The sequence below is a fragment of the Piliocolobus tephrosceles genome, chromosome 2, assembly GCF_002776525.5.
Source record: "Piliocolobus tephrosceles isolate RC106 chromosome 2, ASM277652v3, whole genome shotgun sequence".
NCBI lineage: Eukaryota > Metazoa > Chordata > Mammalia > Primates > Cercopithecidae > Piliocolobus > Piliocolobus tephrosceles.
Genome location: NC_045435.1, coordinates 81538696 through 81555330, shown reverse-complemented (window position 1 = coordinate 81555330; position 16635 = coordinate 81538696). Strand labels below are relative to the sequence as shown.

The following is a 16635-nucleotide window of genomic DNA, read 5'->3' as shown; positions in this document are numbered from 1 at the left end:
GTTTATATTTTACTAATAAACCTCTGTGCCTCTGTGCTTAGCCTGAGGGGCTGCAGAGCTCCACACCCAGGAGTGGGCCCTCTGGGGACACTGGGGTTTGACAGCGTCTCCTTGGACTTCCAAAGAGACCTGGATGGATGGTGGGCAGAGTTTCCGGGTCTAGTACCCAGATGCTCAGCCTCTGTATCTTCAGAGAGCCACAGGCCTTCAACGCATCAAACTGGTGTTTCACCAGTGCTAGTAGGTAGACTGTGAAGTCTTTCCTGAGTCTGGTAATAAGTTTTTTCAATTTATTTTCTCTGAAGCAAGAGAGATTGTTAAGACATGGACAAATGGGTCCCAAGATTCAGAAAGTTTGAGAGTGGTTTGCAAGTGTGTGTGTGAGTGCAGGGATTACCACAGAACATTATACCCCCAACCTTCAGGGTACCTGGAGGTGAATAACCAAGCCACAGGGTAGCTGCCAATTTGAGAGGGGTTGGCTCATCAGGGGTCCGAGGAGGCGGTGCTTCCTTGGAACTTGACAGTGCTGTTTGCATCTGCTAAATGAGGCCCTGACACCCACCATATAACCTTACAAAACCAAGTCTGGTAAATGACAGATCAATCAATGTTTAGATATTTTAAGAGACTGGCTTTGAATTCTGTTCCAGGACTTTGACCTTCTTGATACTCACATTTATCATCTATGAAGTTTGATTATAGTTGCAACTTGATTTTTAAAGCCTTTTTTAAGCATTTTACCCCCCTCAATTGCTTTTCCAGAGAGCAAGTTCCTGGGAATACCAGAGGTGCTGAGATACACGTTACCTTCTCCTGTTAGGATCCAGATAGGCAAGAGGAGACAGGGAATTCTTTTTCTAATACTCAATGAGAAAGTCTGCTGCTGGTATTGAGACTGAAACAAGAAAAGCTGCAAAACAGTAACAATAAAACATGACACATTGCTGGTCTGACAACGGTGTTATTGTGACAGATTTAAAAGACAAAGGACCACAGTAAGGATGCTGGGAGGTATACCTGGCTTATCTCACTTGGGTGTCTTCATTCTGTCCACCTGAAAAGTGAGAGCAGTGATCTCTTTTGGTTACTGCGAAGATCAAAAAAAATTATGGATGGGCTGGGCACAGTGGCTCACACCTGTAATCCCAGAACTTTGGGAGGCCGAGGCAGGCAGATCCCTTGAGGTCAGGAGTTCAAGACCAGCCTGGCCAACGTGATAAAACCCTGTCTTCACTAAAAATACAAAAATTAGCCAGGCATGGTGGTGCACACCTGTAATCCCAGCTACTCAGGAGACTGAAGTAGGAGAGAATCACTTGAACCCAGGAGGTGGAGGTTGTAGTGAGCTGAGGTCGCACCGCTGCACTCTAGCCTGGGCAGCAGAGTGAGACTCTGTCTCAAAAATAATTTTTTTTTATGGATGAAAAATTTCTTTGGGAAGCTAAAAATTCCTACAACTATGTGTTCTATTCTCTGTGGCATTACGTGACCCACAGAGTGGGTACTCATTGACAGTTTGGATGGATGAAATCTTCTGTCTTCAAGAAACTCCTATCCTTGCTTCATATAGAGGCACCTTGACATCTATTGTCTTAAGATCTTACCTGCCTATCCCCTCGCGTCAAATGGTATTTGTCAAGATCCAGCTATTTGGATACACTCTCTAAGCCAGGCTGAGAAAGTTTTTAGCATTTCTGACTTTTGGTTTAGTTTTTGCTTTTGACTAGGGCATGAAAGGCAGAGCTTAAAGTATTGGGCAGAGAACTTGATAATATAAAGTTGCTACCCTGCAATTATCTCGTACTATCATCAGTCCCCTACACTGAGATTTCATCCCATACCCCTGCCACCTGCATTTGGAAGTAGGTCAATCATAATGAATCTTGGCTGTCACCCCCAAGAGTTATAATACATTCTGTGCCTTCAGTACAACGTCTCACATCATCAGTGATGTTTGCCTTCACAGCATACAGCCCTAAGTTTACAGGGTAACCACTTTACCCCTGCCCTTTCAACCACTGAGAACAAAAGAAGCTCTGGCTTTAAGAATCCCATTTATTTGTTAGAGCCTGTTTTCAGTGTCCATAACACTCTTTCACATATGGTGTTATGTAATTCTGATAGAACCCTGGTAAAATGCAGCATCTTTATTGTTCCCATTTTGTAGATGAGTAAATGGGGGTCAGAGACTCAATTATTCACTCAAAGTCACCCAGTTCTTCCCAGAACCTAGACCAGCCTGGCACACCACTGCAGTAGCTCCCAGTATCCAGGAGGAGACTTTCACCTTACCCAGAAGGATCTTTCTTCCGGAAGAACATTTTTGGGATTCTGTAAATTCAGGTCACTCCTTCCCGTTTCCTCCAGAATCGCTGCCCAGTAGTTGGCAGAGGCCTCCAGGGTTTCCCGGCAACTCAGTCCTTTCACATTGACACCAGGGCTAATGGGGATCAAGTACTGCAGGCTCCTGCTGGCTGGCCTGGGTGCCAGCACTGTCCCGGGCAGCAGGGCACTGGACACCCAGATGTGCAGCATTCCAGATCTATTGCCAGCCACCCACAAAGCCTGAATGTCACCATCTGAGGACCACTTCACACCTTCTAACCGAGCTACCATCTCATCTACTATGACTCTTGAAAAAGGCCCCCTGTGGCACCATTAACCTGTGCTGCATAGACAGGGCACCTCTTAGCTGTAATGACCACTGAACAGACCTGCTGGGAGTGCGAACACCTTCTGATCAGCCGTGGCTGCACCTGTGTGTGGAAAGCAGCAATGTATCCTGCCATGGGCCGGGCAACAGAGGCTCTTCCTCACACCGTCCGAGTCAGGTTTATGAAGAATTTCATGTCTAGCGAAAGAAATGAAAAGGCTAAAATTTCAGTATTCCTGACGTCTGATGACTTTTAGATCAGGAAACATTATGACTGAATACAGCAGCCTAAGGAAGAGCTTGTCTACCAAGATGAGCCTGGAAGTCCTGACGTCCAGCATTCTAGATAGCACAGGGGATCTCTGCACTTTCTTAATCTTGCACATGACTCCAAAGTTGGCCTTGGCCTTCTGAATGAGAGAAGAGTGCTTTTTAAAAATTTTTCTTTTAAACATTTTTAATTTCTGGAGAGTCATTTTGTCAGTAAGAGTCAAGATCAAATGCAAGCAGCTATGCTATGTCAGACCATTTTTGACCTGCAATTACCAGTTCTAGGAGCACAAAATTTTACAGCAGTATTAACAAAGTAGAGCACTCATAAAGATGGCCATACAGACAAAGGAATTTAAAAGAATTGAGAAATTTTATTTTTGAAGATATAGGAAATTGTGTTTAATACTGGAGGAGCTCTTATCTGGATATGAGATTAGATTTATCTTGTGATCTTTAAGCATATACCAAGTGCCTACTAAGAGCTAGGCCCTGATAATATTGGGAAAAGGAAGGTTCCAGACCTTAGAAAGGAGTAAAGACATGCTAATACAAGTTATAGGGAGGTAGATTCCAGAGCTATCTAAGAACCTGGAGGGTGATCTCCAATGGCATGGGCCTCTTCTCTAAAAGTGAGCACTCCGTCTTTGGTAGAGGTGAAGGGGGAAGGGAACGCTAGTTAGACACACCCTGCAACTATAGAATGCTTTCCTGAACTGGGTGCCAAGTTCAGGAAACCAACCAGTTACAACTTAGCATGAAAATTTCCCTCCACGGTCCTTGCAATCCAAATCTATGCTGCAAACTGCTGGGTTGAAAGTGGTGCCATTTCTGCTTCAACTGATGGCCTGTTCCCTACCTAAACGTTATCCCCTGATTGGTCTCCCTTCCGTAAAAATGTCTGCAGCAGACTGTGGTCTAACCAGGCGGTCGTTCCCCCACCGCCTGAGTTGCACTGTATCAGCTAAGATAAGGCACTTCAGGTCCTGGAGACCACATGTGAATCTCTGGAGGGATGTCAGGTCAATAATCATGCCTTGGGACTTGAGTGTGCTTAAGGCTCTGTGAAGAGTGTACACATGTGAACAAATCTCCTGTCCTCAGAAATCTTGGGAGGTCTGGGGAGGGGATATGATGATTGTGCAGGCCAAAAATTAAATAAAAGTCTATATGAAAGTTACCAAGAGTGGGGGGGCCCAGGGTGTGGCAACAGCTTGCATGTGTCTCTGTGGATTCATGGGGCAGATGGTAGATGAGGCGCACTTTGAAAATGAGTGTGATTTTGAGAGGAAAAGATGGAAAGAAGAATGCACCTAGCCTTTCCGATAGACAAGCTCTCTGTGCAGAAGGCAGGGAGTCAGTAGAGGGCAGGGATGCACACAGGGTGCATGAGCAGGCCTGTTTGTCCAGAGAGGAGGCAGGTGAGGGAAGAAGGGTGTAAAGATCTCAGTGTGGGCTCACATTTACTTCCTTTGCACTTTTTCTGAGAAGCATGGTTTACCTTCTTTACACTTGCTCTAAGAAGAATGAGATCTTCTTAAGAAGTTGATTCTCTGCCAGGCGCGGTGGCTCAAGCCTGTAATCCCAGCACTTTGGGAGGCAGAGGTGGGCGGATCACAAGGTCAGGAGATCGAGACCATCCTGGCTAACATGGTGAAACCCCGTCTCTGCTAAAAATACAAAAAAATTAGCCGGGCATGGTGGCGGCCACCTGTAGTCCCAGCTACTCAGGAGTCTGAGGCAGGAGAATGGCGGGAACCCAGGAGGCAGAGCTTGCAGTGAGCCGAGATCGCGCCACTGCACTCCAGCCTGGGCGACAGAGTGAGACTCTGTCTCAAAAAAAAAAAAAAAAAAAAAGTTGATTCTCCCAAGGGTATCAGTATATATGTTTGAGTTTTAAAGCCAGACAAAGCTTTACCCACTCAAACTCTGACTCCCAGAGCTCTGCAAGATATTTTTGAGTAATCTGGGTGCCCAGTGTTAAGTCAGGCCCCCTGTATACTGAGAAAGGCAAGTTGGGGTTCTAAAAGTGAACACTGGTTTTACGTGATGAAGGCTGTCGGGGTGCTCCAGGCCCACCTTTACTCTGCTAAGTGATGTACGTTCTTCTGATTCTTTTCCACTTCAAGGGACTTCCTGAAAGCTGGCGACAAGGAGAACATTTTTAATGCAGACCATTTCCCTCTCTGGTACCGAAGAGCCGCTGAGCAGATTCCTGGGAGCTTCGTCTACTCGATCCCGTTCAGCACTGGTGGGTTCCCTTGTTGGAGGCGGGCTCTGTCTGTCTGGTCCAGTGGGTCTGGGCATTGTGTGCAGGGTGTTGAGGAGCTGCCTGAATGCTGAAAGGAATCAAGTTCAACCCTTAGAGCCAGTGCTGAATATTGGGTCAGCCTCTAACCAGTGACCTGTTCCATAAGCATAATAGCCTCAAAGAAAAGAAAGGTTTTTCCTTTACCAAATTATGTAAATGTATTTCGGGAAGGAGGGCTGATGTTTTGCACCCTATGGGATTTTAATACAAACTTGTCAGTCAGTTTTTTTAAATGTTGTCATGGCCCCACTTGGAGAAAATTCAAGCATCCCTTGCCAGAACCTTCAGTGAGTCACATCCCTGCAGAGGTCCACTGTTCCCCATTTGAACTAAATTGATTTAAATTGATATGCCGGACTAAGGACTGACTTTGTATAACCATGTGCTCTCTTGACAGGAGCCTGCAGTCACCAATGAGAGGCATGTAGCTGATTGGTTTTTCAGTCCTAAGAGTTTATGATATGATAGTATAAAAAATTAAAGTTACCTGCCTCCAAAAAGAACTGAATGCTATCTTATTTCGACTAGTTTTAGAAGCAAAGAATACTGGAAATGCTTAAGTTTTCCTCGTTTTCTTTTTCCTTGCCTCATGCATCTGGTATTTTGGGTGCTCACTCTATACTGCTTATTGCAGAAACTTGAGAGATGAATGAAACCTACTTCTGTAAACTTGGGTTGCTCTGGAAAGTTCAGTCTGTAGTTATATTTTACATATATCAGTTCCTTTCATATTAATCTTTTACAAATACTCCTAACTCAATCCTAAGGGAAGTTCTCCAGTGTTTGTGCCCAATCCCCCTCCCTAAGGCTTGGTGCTTTCTCATTTCCATGACTGAAAATGTTTTCAGAAAGGGTGCTTTTGAAATTTGTGTAAAACAAAGAGTGCTCATATACTTGATTGAGTGGACTCATAAGGAAGACAGTCCCTCATCAATGGGCATATTTAAGGAGAGACTGAATGTTATTGATTAGATTCTTTGCTGGTTGGGATTTCAGACTAGATTTCTTTCTTAGATTCTTTTCAGGTCTAAGATTCTTTGGGTCTGTGTTCCTTTGCTAATAGACCTGTATGTATGCCTGCCTATAGTTATGTGTGCTTTCTGAAATATAAATTTCCAGGTGTCTGAAGCTCTCTGTTTTTCTTTCTTTCTTTCTTTCTTTCTTTCTTTCTTTCTTTCTTTCTTTCTTTCTTTCTTTCTTTCTTTCTTTCTTTCTTTCCTTTCTCTCTCTCTCTCCCTCCCTCCCTCCGTCCCTCTCTCCCTCCCTCCCTCTCGCTCTCTCTCTCTCGTCTCTCTGTCTTTTTTTGAGACAGAGTCTTGCTCTGTCACCCAGGTTGGCGTGCAGTGGCGTGATCTTGGCTCACTGCAACCTCTGCCTTCTGGGTTCAAGCAGTTCTCCTGCTTCAGGCTCCTGAGTAGCTGGAATTACAGGCGCCCATTACCATACACAACTAATTTTTGTATTTTTGGTAGAGATGGTTTTTCACCATGTTGGCCACACTGGTTTCTAACTGCTGACCTAAAGTGAGCCACCCTCCTGGGCTTCCCAAAGTGCTAGGACCATACCTGGCCTGAAGCTCTTTCTTTATGCTTGTCTGCACCATACTTTATTGCTGAAAATATCGAGAGACAGTGAACTTTTTCATTCTGCTGCAGACCTATGAATAATAACATTGTCTTCTATCAAGCAACCTCTTAAGACTTCGTTGTTACAGTCCTCTAAAGAAACAAATAGAACTTAGCTTGCTGTTCTTCTGATTCTGGAATCATCGAGTTAACTAAAGCTGTTGTTGGATTGGTTTTTGGTAACTGGGATTTTCACCAAACTTTCAATGTAATGGTATAATGAAGTGAGTTTTACCTTGTTCATGACAAAGTTACAGATGACGTAACATCTTAGGACATTTCATAATCCCCTTAGAGTCAGGGAAAATCTTAAAAATCACCAACTACAAGTCTCTGTGGTTGAGCTCTCTCCAATTTTGTCTACTATGTATTGAATACCTGTGCAAACTAGAAAAGAAACTGGTTTTTATTGCTGCTTAAACTTGGGCCAGGAGAAAATTTCTCATTGCTTTTGTCATAAGTGTATTCAAATTCAGGTTTGACTTTTCCCTGCTTCTCAATTCAATTGGATTTCATCCAGCTCACATTCATTGAGCACCTTTTAGCAGATGGGCATTGGACTAAATTATTAACTCCAGGCATTCAGAATTTGTGCTCAGTATCTTTTAATTCATGGATATTGGAACCATTGCTGGTAATTGAAAATCTCTTAATACTAATGCCATATTGTTGCCAGAATAATAATAGTTTGTGATTTGTTTTTCTAAGACCACCAGAGTGGTCACAAAAGAACCAGCGAGTAGGCAAGGCTAAAAGCAAAACTGCAAATTTATTCTTTGGTCATCTAGCTTCAGGGACCGGAGCTGGGGGAAGGGGGGGCGTTTCTAATACAGTCCCGACAAGAGTAGGGGCTGAGAAAGCCCACCCCCGGCGCATCTGCTGGGAGCGACTTTTCTAGGAGTGGAAGGGCAATAGGCGGGGCACGGGCATGTCGCTCCGCAGGTGCCACCAGGTAAATCTTGGTCTCTTCGGATTGACATCACCTGGTGCATGCCTGATTAATCTGCACCTTCCCGGGCGTCAGCTGCATTCTCGCACACACGGGAAGAGTTGGTGGTGAAGAAGAACCCGGAAGTGCACCATCCTGCCTCCGTTCATCCAAACAGTCCAACCTTTTATTGATAATAGTGATAAAGGGGCGCCGTGGTCTGTTTGGCTACTTCCTGCTGTTAAGGGGCGTCGTTAAGGTCGGGGCCCATGGTTGGTATTTGGACGTATGGATGAAGAATAAAATAAGGCACAGTATTAGTATAGGAATGAGGAATGGAAGCATTTGTTGGAATATGGGCAAAACCCAGAAGGATAGTCCTGGCAAGGTTGGGGAGTATAAGATAGTTAAGAAAATTTAGTAAGTTTGAGGCGAGTGGGGGAAAGCCAAACTGATTTCCACTGATTACTTTCGGTAGGGGCCCTTTTTAGTTGGGAATGAGGAATGAGTGCGCAAAGTATTTGTTGGCCAGGCAGCAATTAAGGATTGGAGTTTTTCGTGGAGTGGATGGCTTTCCCCTTACTCCTACTACAGAGATATTGGATGGAAGGCTAGGTCCAGAGAAGGATGGCAAAACAGAATAGGTAGCCTCGCTGTTGATTAAAAAATTGTCTTACCCGCTACCAGGAGAGTTACCCGCGTCTTGGCGAGGGTGATGGGGGTCCCCGAGTCTCGGCACCTTCAGTTGTCGTCGTCCAGAGGTAGGAGCTGGAAGGAGCTCCCAGGATCCTGGGAAAGGGGGTCACGTGGAGACGCAGCACCTGTTCTCAGGGTGGGGCAATCAGACTTCCAGTGTCCTCTCTGCTGGCAAGCAGGGCAGGGGGTTGCTGGTGGACGAGGGTTAGGACATTCACTGGCCTAATGTCCTGATGCCTTGCACTTATAGCAAGGCTGCGTTGGGGCTCGGGGACCCTGCGGACACCTGTTGTCATAGTGTCCTGCCTTGCCGCACTTATAGCAGGCTCCTTTTGCAGCCTTGGAGTCTGTGGGGTGTGTGCTCTCTGGCCTGGGGTTACGACTGGGCTGTAAAGCCACTGCTAGGAGCTGAACCTTCTGTTCAAGGTGAGCTTGCCGTCTCCTCTCTGGAGTTATAGACCTTAAAGGCTAATTTAACTAGGTCTTGTATTGGTGTCTGAGGACCATCCTCTAACTTTTGAAGTTTTTTTACGAATGTCAGGAGCTGATTGAGAAATGAAATAAGACGCCAAAATGGTGGCCCCTGTGGGGGAGGCCGGATCTAACTGGGTATACTGGGTTAGAACCTCAGTCAGTTAAGGGTAGAGGTTAGGATAACCTGGAGGTCATGCCAAGTTAAGTCATAGGCCTGACAAAGGTGTCTAAATTCCTTTATGTATATGGTAGGATTAGCTGAGAAATCACCTAAATGCTTCTCAATTTTGGAAAGATCGGCCAATGAAAAAGGGACATGTACTCTGACTACCCCCTCCGCCCCAGCCACCTCTCGCAAAGGTGCTAACACTGTAGGAGGGTGTGGGCAGAGATAGGGGACTCAAGACAGCCAGTTGGGGGCCCCGAAGGAGGCACGGGACTGAGTGGATTACTAGTAGGCAAGGAAGAGGAAGGAGGAGTCTGGATGGGGGGAGGAGGAGGAGTCTGGGCAGGAATGGAGGGGGTGGAGAGAAGGAGGAGTATAGGGACGAGAGCTTAAGGCCCAAAAGCCTTGTACGTAATTAGTTTCGGACCACTTGCCTAGCCGCTGGCAGAAATTGCTGAGGTCGATCACGCCACAGTGGAAAGGAAAATTAACCGCTTCCTCCTAAGGTCTTGTTCAAGCTGTAAGGTTTTTAAATTGGCTAGAAGACACTCTAAGGGGGTGCTCTTTGGAAATTTGGACTGGGGGTTTCCCATTTGTTTCCTCTTTACTGACACAATGGACACAATGGAAATGGAAGTGGATCTCTGCCTGGCTTCAAAGCGTCCTTTGGAACCAGCAGAGACAGACTGGAGGCTCATGGAGCCGAAGTGGAGATTACCTTCAGGCGGACGTCTCGGTCCTGAAGGGGTCTCCCTAGCCACTTGGTGGCTCAAAATGGACCTCGGACCTGCGCAGGATTTTGGCCGAGGGAGGTAAAGAGGAGACAAGGGCACTTACCCCAGAGAGGCCGTGAGAGTGAGGGAAGTGGGTCTCAGGTCCTGGTCCGTCTGCCGCCTGGAACGAGGAGGAGGTTCCTCAATCCCTAGAGGCCTGAGGAGGGGTCTCCTCCCGGGTCTTCGGCACCAACTGATTTGTTTTTCTAAGACCACCAGAGTGGGCACAAAAGAACCAGCGAGTAGGCAAGGCTAAAAGCAAAACTGCAAATTTATTCTTTGGTCATCTAGCTTCAGGGACCGGAGCTGGGGGAAGGGGGGGCGTTTCTAATACAGTCCCGACAAGAGTAGGGGCTGAGAAAGCCCACCCCCGGCGCATCTGCTGGGAGCGACTTTTCTAGGAGTGGAAGGGCAATAGGCGGGGCACGGGCATGTCGCTCCGCGGGTGCCACCAGGTAAATCTTGGTCTCTTCGGATTGACATCACCTGGTGCATGCCTGATTAATCTGCACCTTCCCGGGCGTCAGCTGCATTCTCGCACACACGGGAAGAGTTGGTGGTGAAGAAGAACCCGGAAGTGCACCATCCTGCCTCCGTTTGTCCAAACAGTTTGGAGTGAAGATTATGCTCTAGCTCTATCGCTGTTTAGAATAATTTTGCCCAGAAAAACTGAGCTCGAAATTACAATTTTATAGATCAGTAAAGATTTAACCAATGAATCAGAGCTAAAGTCACCAACTCATAAAATAATTTCAGAGCCCTCATATAGCTCTTCATGGCTATATTTAGACAGGCAGTGTAAATATGACCACTGACAGAAGTAAACACTGCAATTTGAAACCACAGATTACCAAAAAATGTGGTCCCTCGATGGTAGTCAATGGTTTCGATGTGAAGAGGCTGGATGTTCCCCAGTGCACTGGTGGTCATAACTCCGCTCGCTGGTTCCTTCAGCTGGGAGGACTCGCAGCACTGCACTCATGGCCTGGCAGCGTAGGCAGGGCATCCACACCCCAGAAGACTCTGGGGCCTGGGACCGAGCCCCGGAACAATTTGCAGAATTGGTGACTGTGGATCGATATGATTATTCTCTTAACGTGTACACTGTAATTATCTTCATTTTTGTTGTGGTGTTTTTTCTTTTTACAGGACCAGTCAATAAAAGCAATGTGGTGACCGCGAGTACATCCATCCAGCTCCTGGATGAACGGAAATCTCCTGTGGTGGCAGGTAAATAATGGATTCAATCCATGAAGACAAAGTAAGCATGGTGTCCATTCATCCAGCCAGTGGGCTGCTTCTACGTAGCACGCTTATCCTCCAAAAAAGGTTTTCAAAGGAGAAAACAATTTTAAATTACTTCCTTCTCAGCTTGATGTCATCTCCTTCAAACCAAGACTCTGACAGCTGGTGGTGGTTGATGTGAAAACAGAAAACTTTCCCAGGGTTTCTATCCTTAAACTGAGCCAGTAAGAAATTGTCAGTACGTGCCGAGGAGAATTTCTCGATGGTAGGTAGCATGTTCATTCAAAGTAAACTCCAGATCTCCAGCTTCTGTGTCATTAGGATGACAGTGGGCATACAAGGAAATTGCAGGTTTGTTTTAGGCAAACACAAACTGAAATGTGCCCTTCTCCAGAGAGACTGAGATTTTCATCCCCCTAATCCCCCTGGGGAATTAGAGGTAGCTGTATCTGCAGGTGCTGGGTTTGGGACCAGGGGAAAGCCAAAATATTACATGACTGAGAGTCTCAAATTGTCAGAGAAGTCCTGTTTCTGGCTTTTTCCATTTCTCTCACTTTTTAGGAGTGTCAGCAGTTGTCTGTGGATGGCCAGGGGCTTTCATTGGTGGCATTTGGCCTAAAGGGCTGGCAACTACCAAAAAGCCCTCTTTGAAGACGAATGCTGATACAAAAACAAGGCCCAAGGGTGTGTCTGGCACATGGTTTATTCTGATCACTTTGGAGCCATTGGTTGATGGGTGGATGATATGCTCCAAGCACCGTCCTGGTATCGGCTGGGTTTACTAAAGAGAGCGATTTTTGTTTGCCAGCAGTCTCCCTCAATAAGTTGTACTTTAGGATGACTTTGAACGTCTACTTCTGTGTCTTCACATACTGAATATTTGTGGGAAGGAGTGCAAATGGCGCAGATGGAGGAGACCCGTTTGAAGTGGTTGTTCTTTGGCGAGGAAATACTACCTCCCCCCCCCCAACTTTATTTCTGACTTGGCCTATGTATAATTGTATTAGTAGGGTTGAAAGATCTGGGGATAGTTGCCCTGGTTATTCCTGAGTTACTGGGTATGACAAGGATGACAGCCTTATGTATCTGACCTGTGGCTCGTCTTGAACTAAGCAGACCTATTCTTAATCAGCCAGGAGATACGGGCTCTGAGGATTCACAGTTGCTGTCTTCAGATTTTGTCACTTAATGTCTCATGTTCCTTGAGGAAAGTGGGAGACAGGATCATTTAACTCAACAAGATTTATTTATGCTTAAAGGAGGTCAGACTTGCTTACCTCCAGGCTGGTCCAGCGAGCTAATTCTGAAGGCATGTTATCTCCCGGGAGCTGAGGCCACATGCAGCAGCTGTCAAAGACATGGTCTGGCCAGAATATCTGGTCGTCTGTTTGCAATTTCTTTTTAAAGCCCTTTCTTTGGGTTTCTAGTTTAGTCATCATGAAGGATGAGCCCTAAGGTCACTGTGCCTGTACCAGCCACCTCTGTCCGAGTTTACAAACTATGCTCACAGGTTTCCAAATGCCTTACATTTCATAAGTGCCTATTTGGCTGAGTATGGGTGAAACGTGGTCTGAGCCTGAACACTGTGTATCCAGTCTAGAGAAGAAAGTGCACTTTCCAAATGCTATGCCAGTCTATTGTCGAATTGCATCGCCGGCCGTAGACCACAGGCAGGTCACGAGACACAGTTTGGTCCACCCTGAGTGGGTGGAGAAGGCACCCTCCTATTTACTGCTTCTCTGTGTATGTCAAATGGTCCCCATTTTCAGAAGACAATTACAGAGCAAGGCCAAGAAGCAAGGTCATTTAAAGAACTGTATTTAGTCCTTACCTTTTAGAATTGGTGATTATTAACCTTTTTTAAACTTTGTTTGGTAGACATAAAACAAAATTGCTTGGTTTTGATGTTGAAGCCTGCTGTGGATGCAGCCCCACGAAGGCAGTGACCTCGAGAAGACCCCTCTGTCTCCAAAAACAGAGTGGCCTCTTCAGCACCCCCACCCCAAGTTTTCCTGACTCTGACTCAACCATCATGTCACTGTGTGATTAGGTTTGGTAACTTTCCTCTGTGTATTTTCCTCAAATTAAGTAGACACTGTTTACCACTCTAAAATTAAAAAGGCAGATTTTTAATTGGGGAAGAAGCCTTGTTTTGGCAGATGAAGATGAATATGTGAGCAGGCTTTTCTCCCGTCAATGTGTCCCAACAGCAGATGGGAGACAGCCGACTTGCAGGAATGTTAGGTTTCAATGAAATCCTTGTGTTAAAGTGGAACTCCTCTGAAAGAAGAGGTGTACAACTATGCAAATAATTATCGAGGACTCCTTGGAAAGGCCAGCCTCACTCCCAGGCCTGACCTGGTCATCTCATGTTCATTGGCTGTGTGCGTCTGGGGTAGAAAGAGGTTTTTTTGTTTTATTTTCTTGTTTTTTGTTTTATTCTCTTCTTTCTTTTTCTGTGTTCTTTAAACAAAAACATTTAGATACTCATCTGTCAATGACACCTTTGAAGAAAGGCCGGTCAGACTGGGCAAGATTCCATTTGTACGCCAGCCTTGGTGCGTAAACGGGCCCCATCCATCTTCCCGGCCTATGACATTGCTTACAGTCCTTCTCTTGAGAAGCCTGCCAACTCTCCAGCTGCCGCCAGAGTGCTGCGTTTTCTTAACTGCTTTCCCACTGCACAGGAAGCAGTGGTGGGACTCTCCCTTTGGCCTACCAAGTCTCACTCTAGCCCTGGAACCTTCTGTTGTGTCACGTCCCTCATCCATTATATTATTGTGACTGGAAATGCAGATCTTGGACTGTAAGGTCCGTCCACACAGTTTATCACTCACTCTATAACTTGCAAAATATGCAGTCTTGGGTCTCTAAAAGTCTATCTGAAATAGGCTTGGGATTATTACCTTCCTTGCCTTCCCCTGTGTCAATTCAGGGATAAAATGAGAAAACAAACAAGAAAATTATTGGATAAGAAAGAAGAATAAAAATGCTAGAATTTAGGATAACCCGTTTTTATCTGAAAGTTGGTGGCATATTCATTCATTCAATAAATAAATATTTCCTGAGCCCCTGCTTTTGCCAGGCACTCTAGCTATAAAGAAATAATAACCAGTGTCTTAGTCCATTTTGTTTTGTTATATACCACAGAATGAGTAATTTTTTAAATTTAATTTTTAAGTTCACGGGTACATGCGCAGGTTTGTTACATAGGTAAACTGTGTTATGGGGGCTTGTTGTACAGATTATTTTATGGCACAGCTGTTAAGCCTAGTACCCATTAGTTATTTTTCCCAATCCACTCCCTCCTCCCACCCTCCACCCTCCATTAGTCCCTAGTGTGTGTTGTTCCCCTCTCTGTGTACATGTGTTCTCATCATTTAGCTCCCACTTGTGGGTGAGAACATGCAGTATTTGGTTTTCTGTTCCTGCATTAGTTTGCTAAGGATAATGGCCTGCAGTTCTACCCATGTTGCTGCAAAGGACATGATCTCATTCTTTTTGATGGCTGTGTAGTATTCCATGGTATATATGTACCACATTTTCTTTATCCAGTCTGTCATTGATGGGCATTTAGGTTGATTCCATGTCTTTGCTATTGTGAATAGTGCTACAGTGAGCATACACATGGAGGTGTCTTTATGATAGAAAGATTTATATTCCTTCGGGTATATACCCAGTAATGGGATTGCTGAGTAGGATGGTAGTTCTGTTTCCAGCTCTTTAAGGAATTGCAACAGTTTTCTACAATGGCTGAACTAATTTACACTCCCACCAACAGTGTATAAGCATTCCTTTTTCTCTGCAACTTCACCAGCATCTGTTATTTTTTTGACTTTTTAGTAATAACCATTCTGACTGGTGTGAGATGGTATCTCACTGTGGTTTTGATTTGCATTTCTCTAACGATCAGTGATGTTGAGCTTTTTTTCATATGCTTGTGAGCCACATGTGTGTCCTCTTCTGAGAAGTGTCTATTCATGTCCTTTGCCCACTTTTTAATGGGGCTATTTGTTTTTTTTCTGGTAAATTTGTTTAAGTTCCTTATAGATACTGGACATTAGACTTTTGTCAGATGCTTAGTTTGCAAAAGTTTTCTCCCACAGAATGGGTAATTTATACAGAAAAGAAATTTTTTTCTTATAGCTTTGGAGACTGCGAACCCCAAGATCCAGGTGTCCACATCTGGCAAGAGCCTTCGTGCTGTGTCATCTTATGGCAGAGGGTGGAAGGTAGAAGGGGAAGACAGCACACACAACAGAGGAGAAAGGGCAAAACCTATTTTGCCTTAACTTACTTATTGTTGACTTGAGTTTTATAAACTACGCTGCTCGTAGTGGTGATTCTTTACTTTGTTCTCCCTAGAGAGACCCAGCCCACTAGTCCAACAGTCATAGGCACTGCATCTGCCATATCAGGGTAGAAATGACCTGGTAAGAAGAAATGCAGGGAGGCAGAATTGAAACAAGAAGGAAGGTGTGGCCCTGCAGGAAAAACAATTTCCCCTTCCCAAATTGTTTGTCTGACTTCCCTGTTTATCTTCTAGACCCTCCCTCTGACAAATACAAAATACCCAATCCCAATATTTGTTAATGATTTCAGACTTCTAGAGATGTTTAAAATATTGAATAATGAAATCTGAGTTATGTGCACTTGCTTTAAAGTGTACCTTTTAACATACCAAAATCTAAAATTGCTCCTAAAAATGTTTCATTTTGATTTCTTAGATAGTTTTGAACTCTTTAAGGGCAAAGACCCAATTATCTTTTTATTCCAAGTGCCAAGTACAAGGGCTAACATGGTCCATGTGGGAGAGATATTGGATAAATAAATGTCAGGGAAGACAGGCTTCATTTTCACCTCCCATATGTAGGTGCCTTTTTATTGACCAGAGAGTGGAAACATAGTACTTGGCTAAAACTCTAAGACAGATAATCCCTCAGTAGCTAAAACTCCAGTCCATACTATAGTAATATTATATTGATCAATATGAATATTTTAAGGAATAGAAAATTGTTTTGTGTCCCATCCCAAAAGCAATCTTGTTGGACCAGTAATCTCTGCATCAGTAGAAGTCTTTTCTGAGGTCCAGGCATCTAAGGTGATGCTTAGAATAGCTAATCTGATTACATCAGCAGAGAAAAAGGAGTATAGACACCGGAGACATTGGTTTCTTATAGAAACTGCTCTTTTTAAACAGCCATATACCTTTTTAAATTTATAAAATTCAATGAATTTTAGTAAGTTTGGGAGTTGATTTGCAAGAAACACGGAACACTAGATCTGTTAATGGGGAAATTTGAAAATGTGGGCTACGTGGTCTCATTTGCATAACTCAGGACAGTGTAATGAAGGGGGAGTTCCCATTTAACCAGCTAATTAGGAAAGGGATTGATTAACATCAGTAATCATTAACTGTTGCCAAGTATGTGGTATTTAATCTGAATGCAGTATTTACTATGGACCCTTCATTAGAGTTAGGTGAATAATG

At 44.6% G+C, this 16635-nt stretch overlaps 1 protein-coding gene and 1 long non-coding RNA gene across 2 annotated transcripts in view; one reads left to right on the top strand and one right to left on the bottom strand.

The window, feature by feature from the left end:
* The window catches only part of LOC111524376, a 29774-nt gene extending 17256 nt beyond the window's left edge, over window positions 1–12518 (bottom strand). Inside the window, exons 1-3 of the long non-coding RNA XR_002725767.1 lie at window positions 12422–12518; window positions 4973–5265; window positions 2718–2854 (exon numbers count right to left, since the gene is read on the bottom strand). This is a non-coding gene — a long non-coding RNA (uncharacterized LOC111524376). The remainder of the gene's footprint in view (window positions 1–2717; window positions 2855–4972; window positions 5266–12421) is intronic.
* CACNA2D3 (calcium voltage-gated channel auxiliary subunit alpha2delta 3) overlaps window positions 1–16635 on the top strand; it is a 958661-nt gene that overhangs the window by 767034 nt on the left and 174992 nt on the right. Inside the window, exons 26-27 of the mRNA XM_023189561.2 lie at window positions 5056–5177; window positions 11049–11129. Coding sequence (XP_023045329.1) covers window positions 5056–5177; window positions 11049–11129 — 203 coding nt within the window. The remainder of the gene's footprint in view (window positions 1–5055; window positions 5178–11048; window positions 11130–16635) is intronic.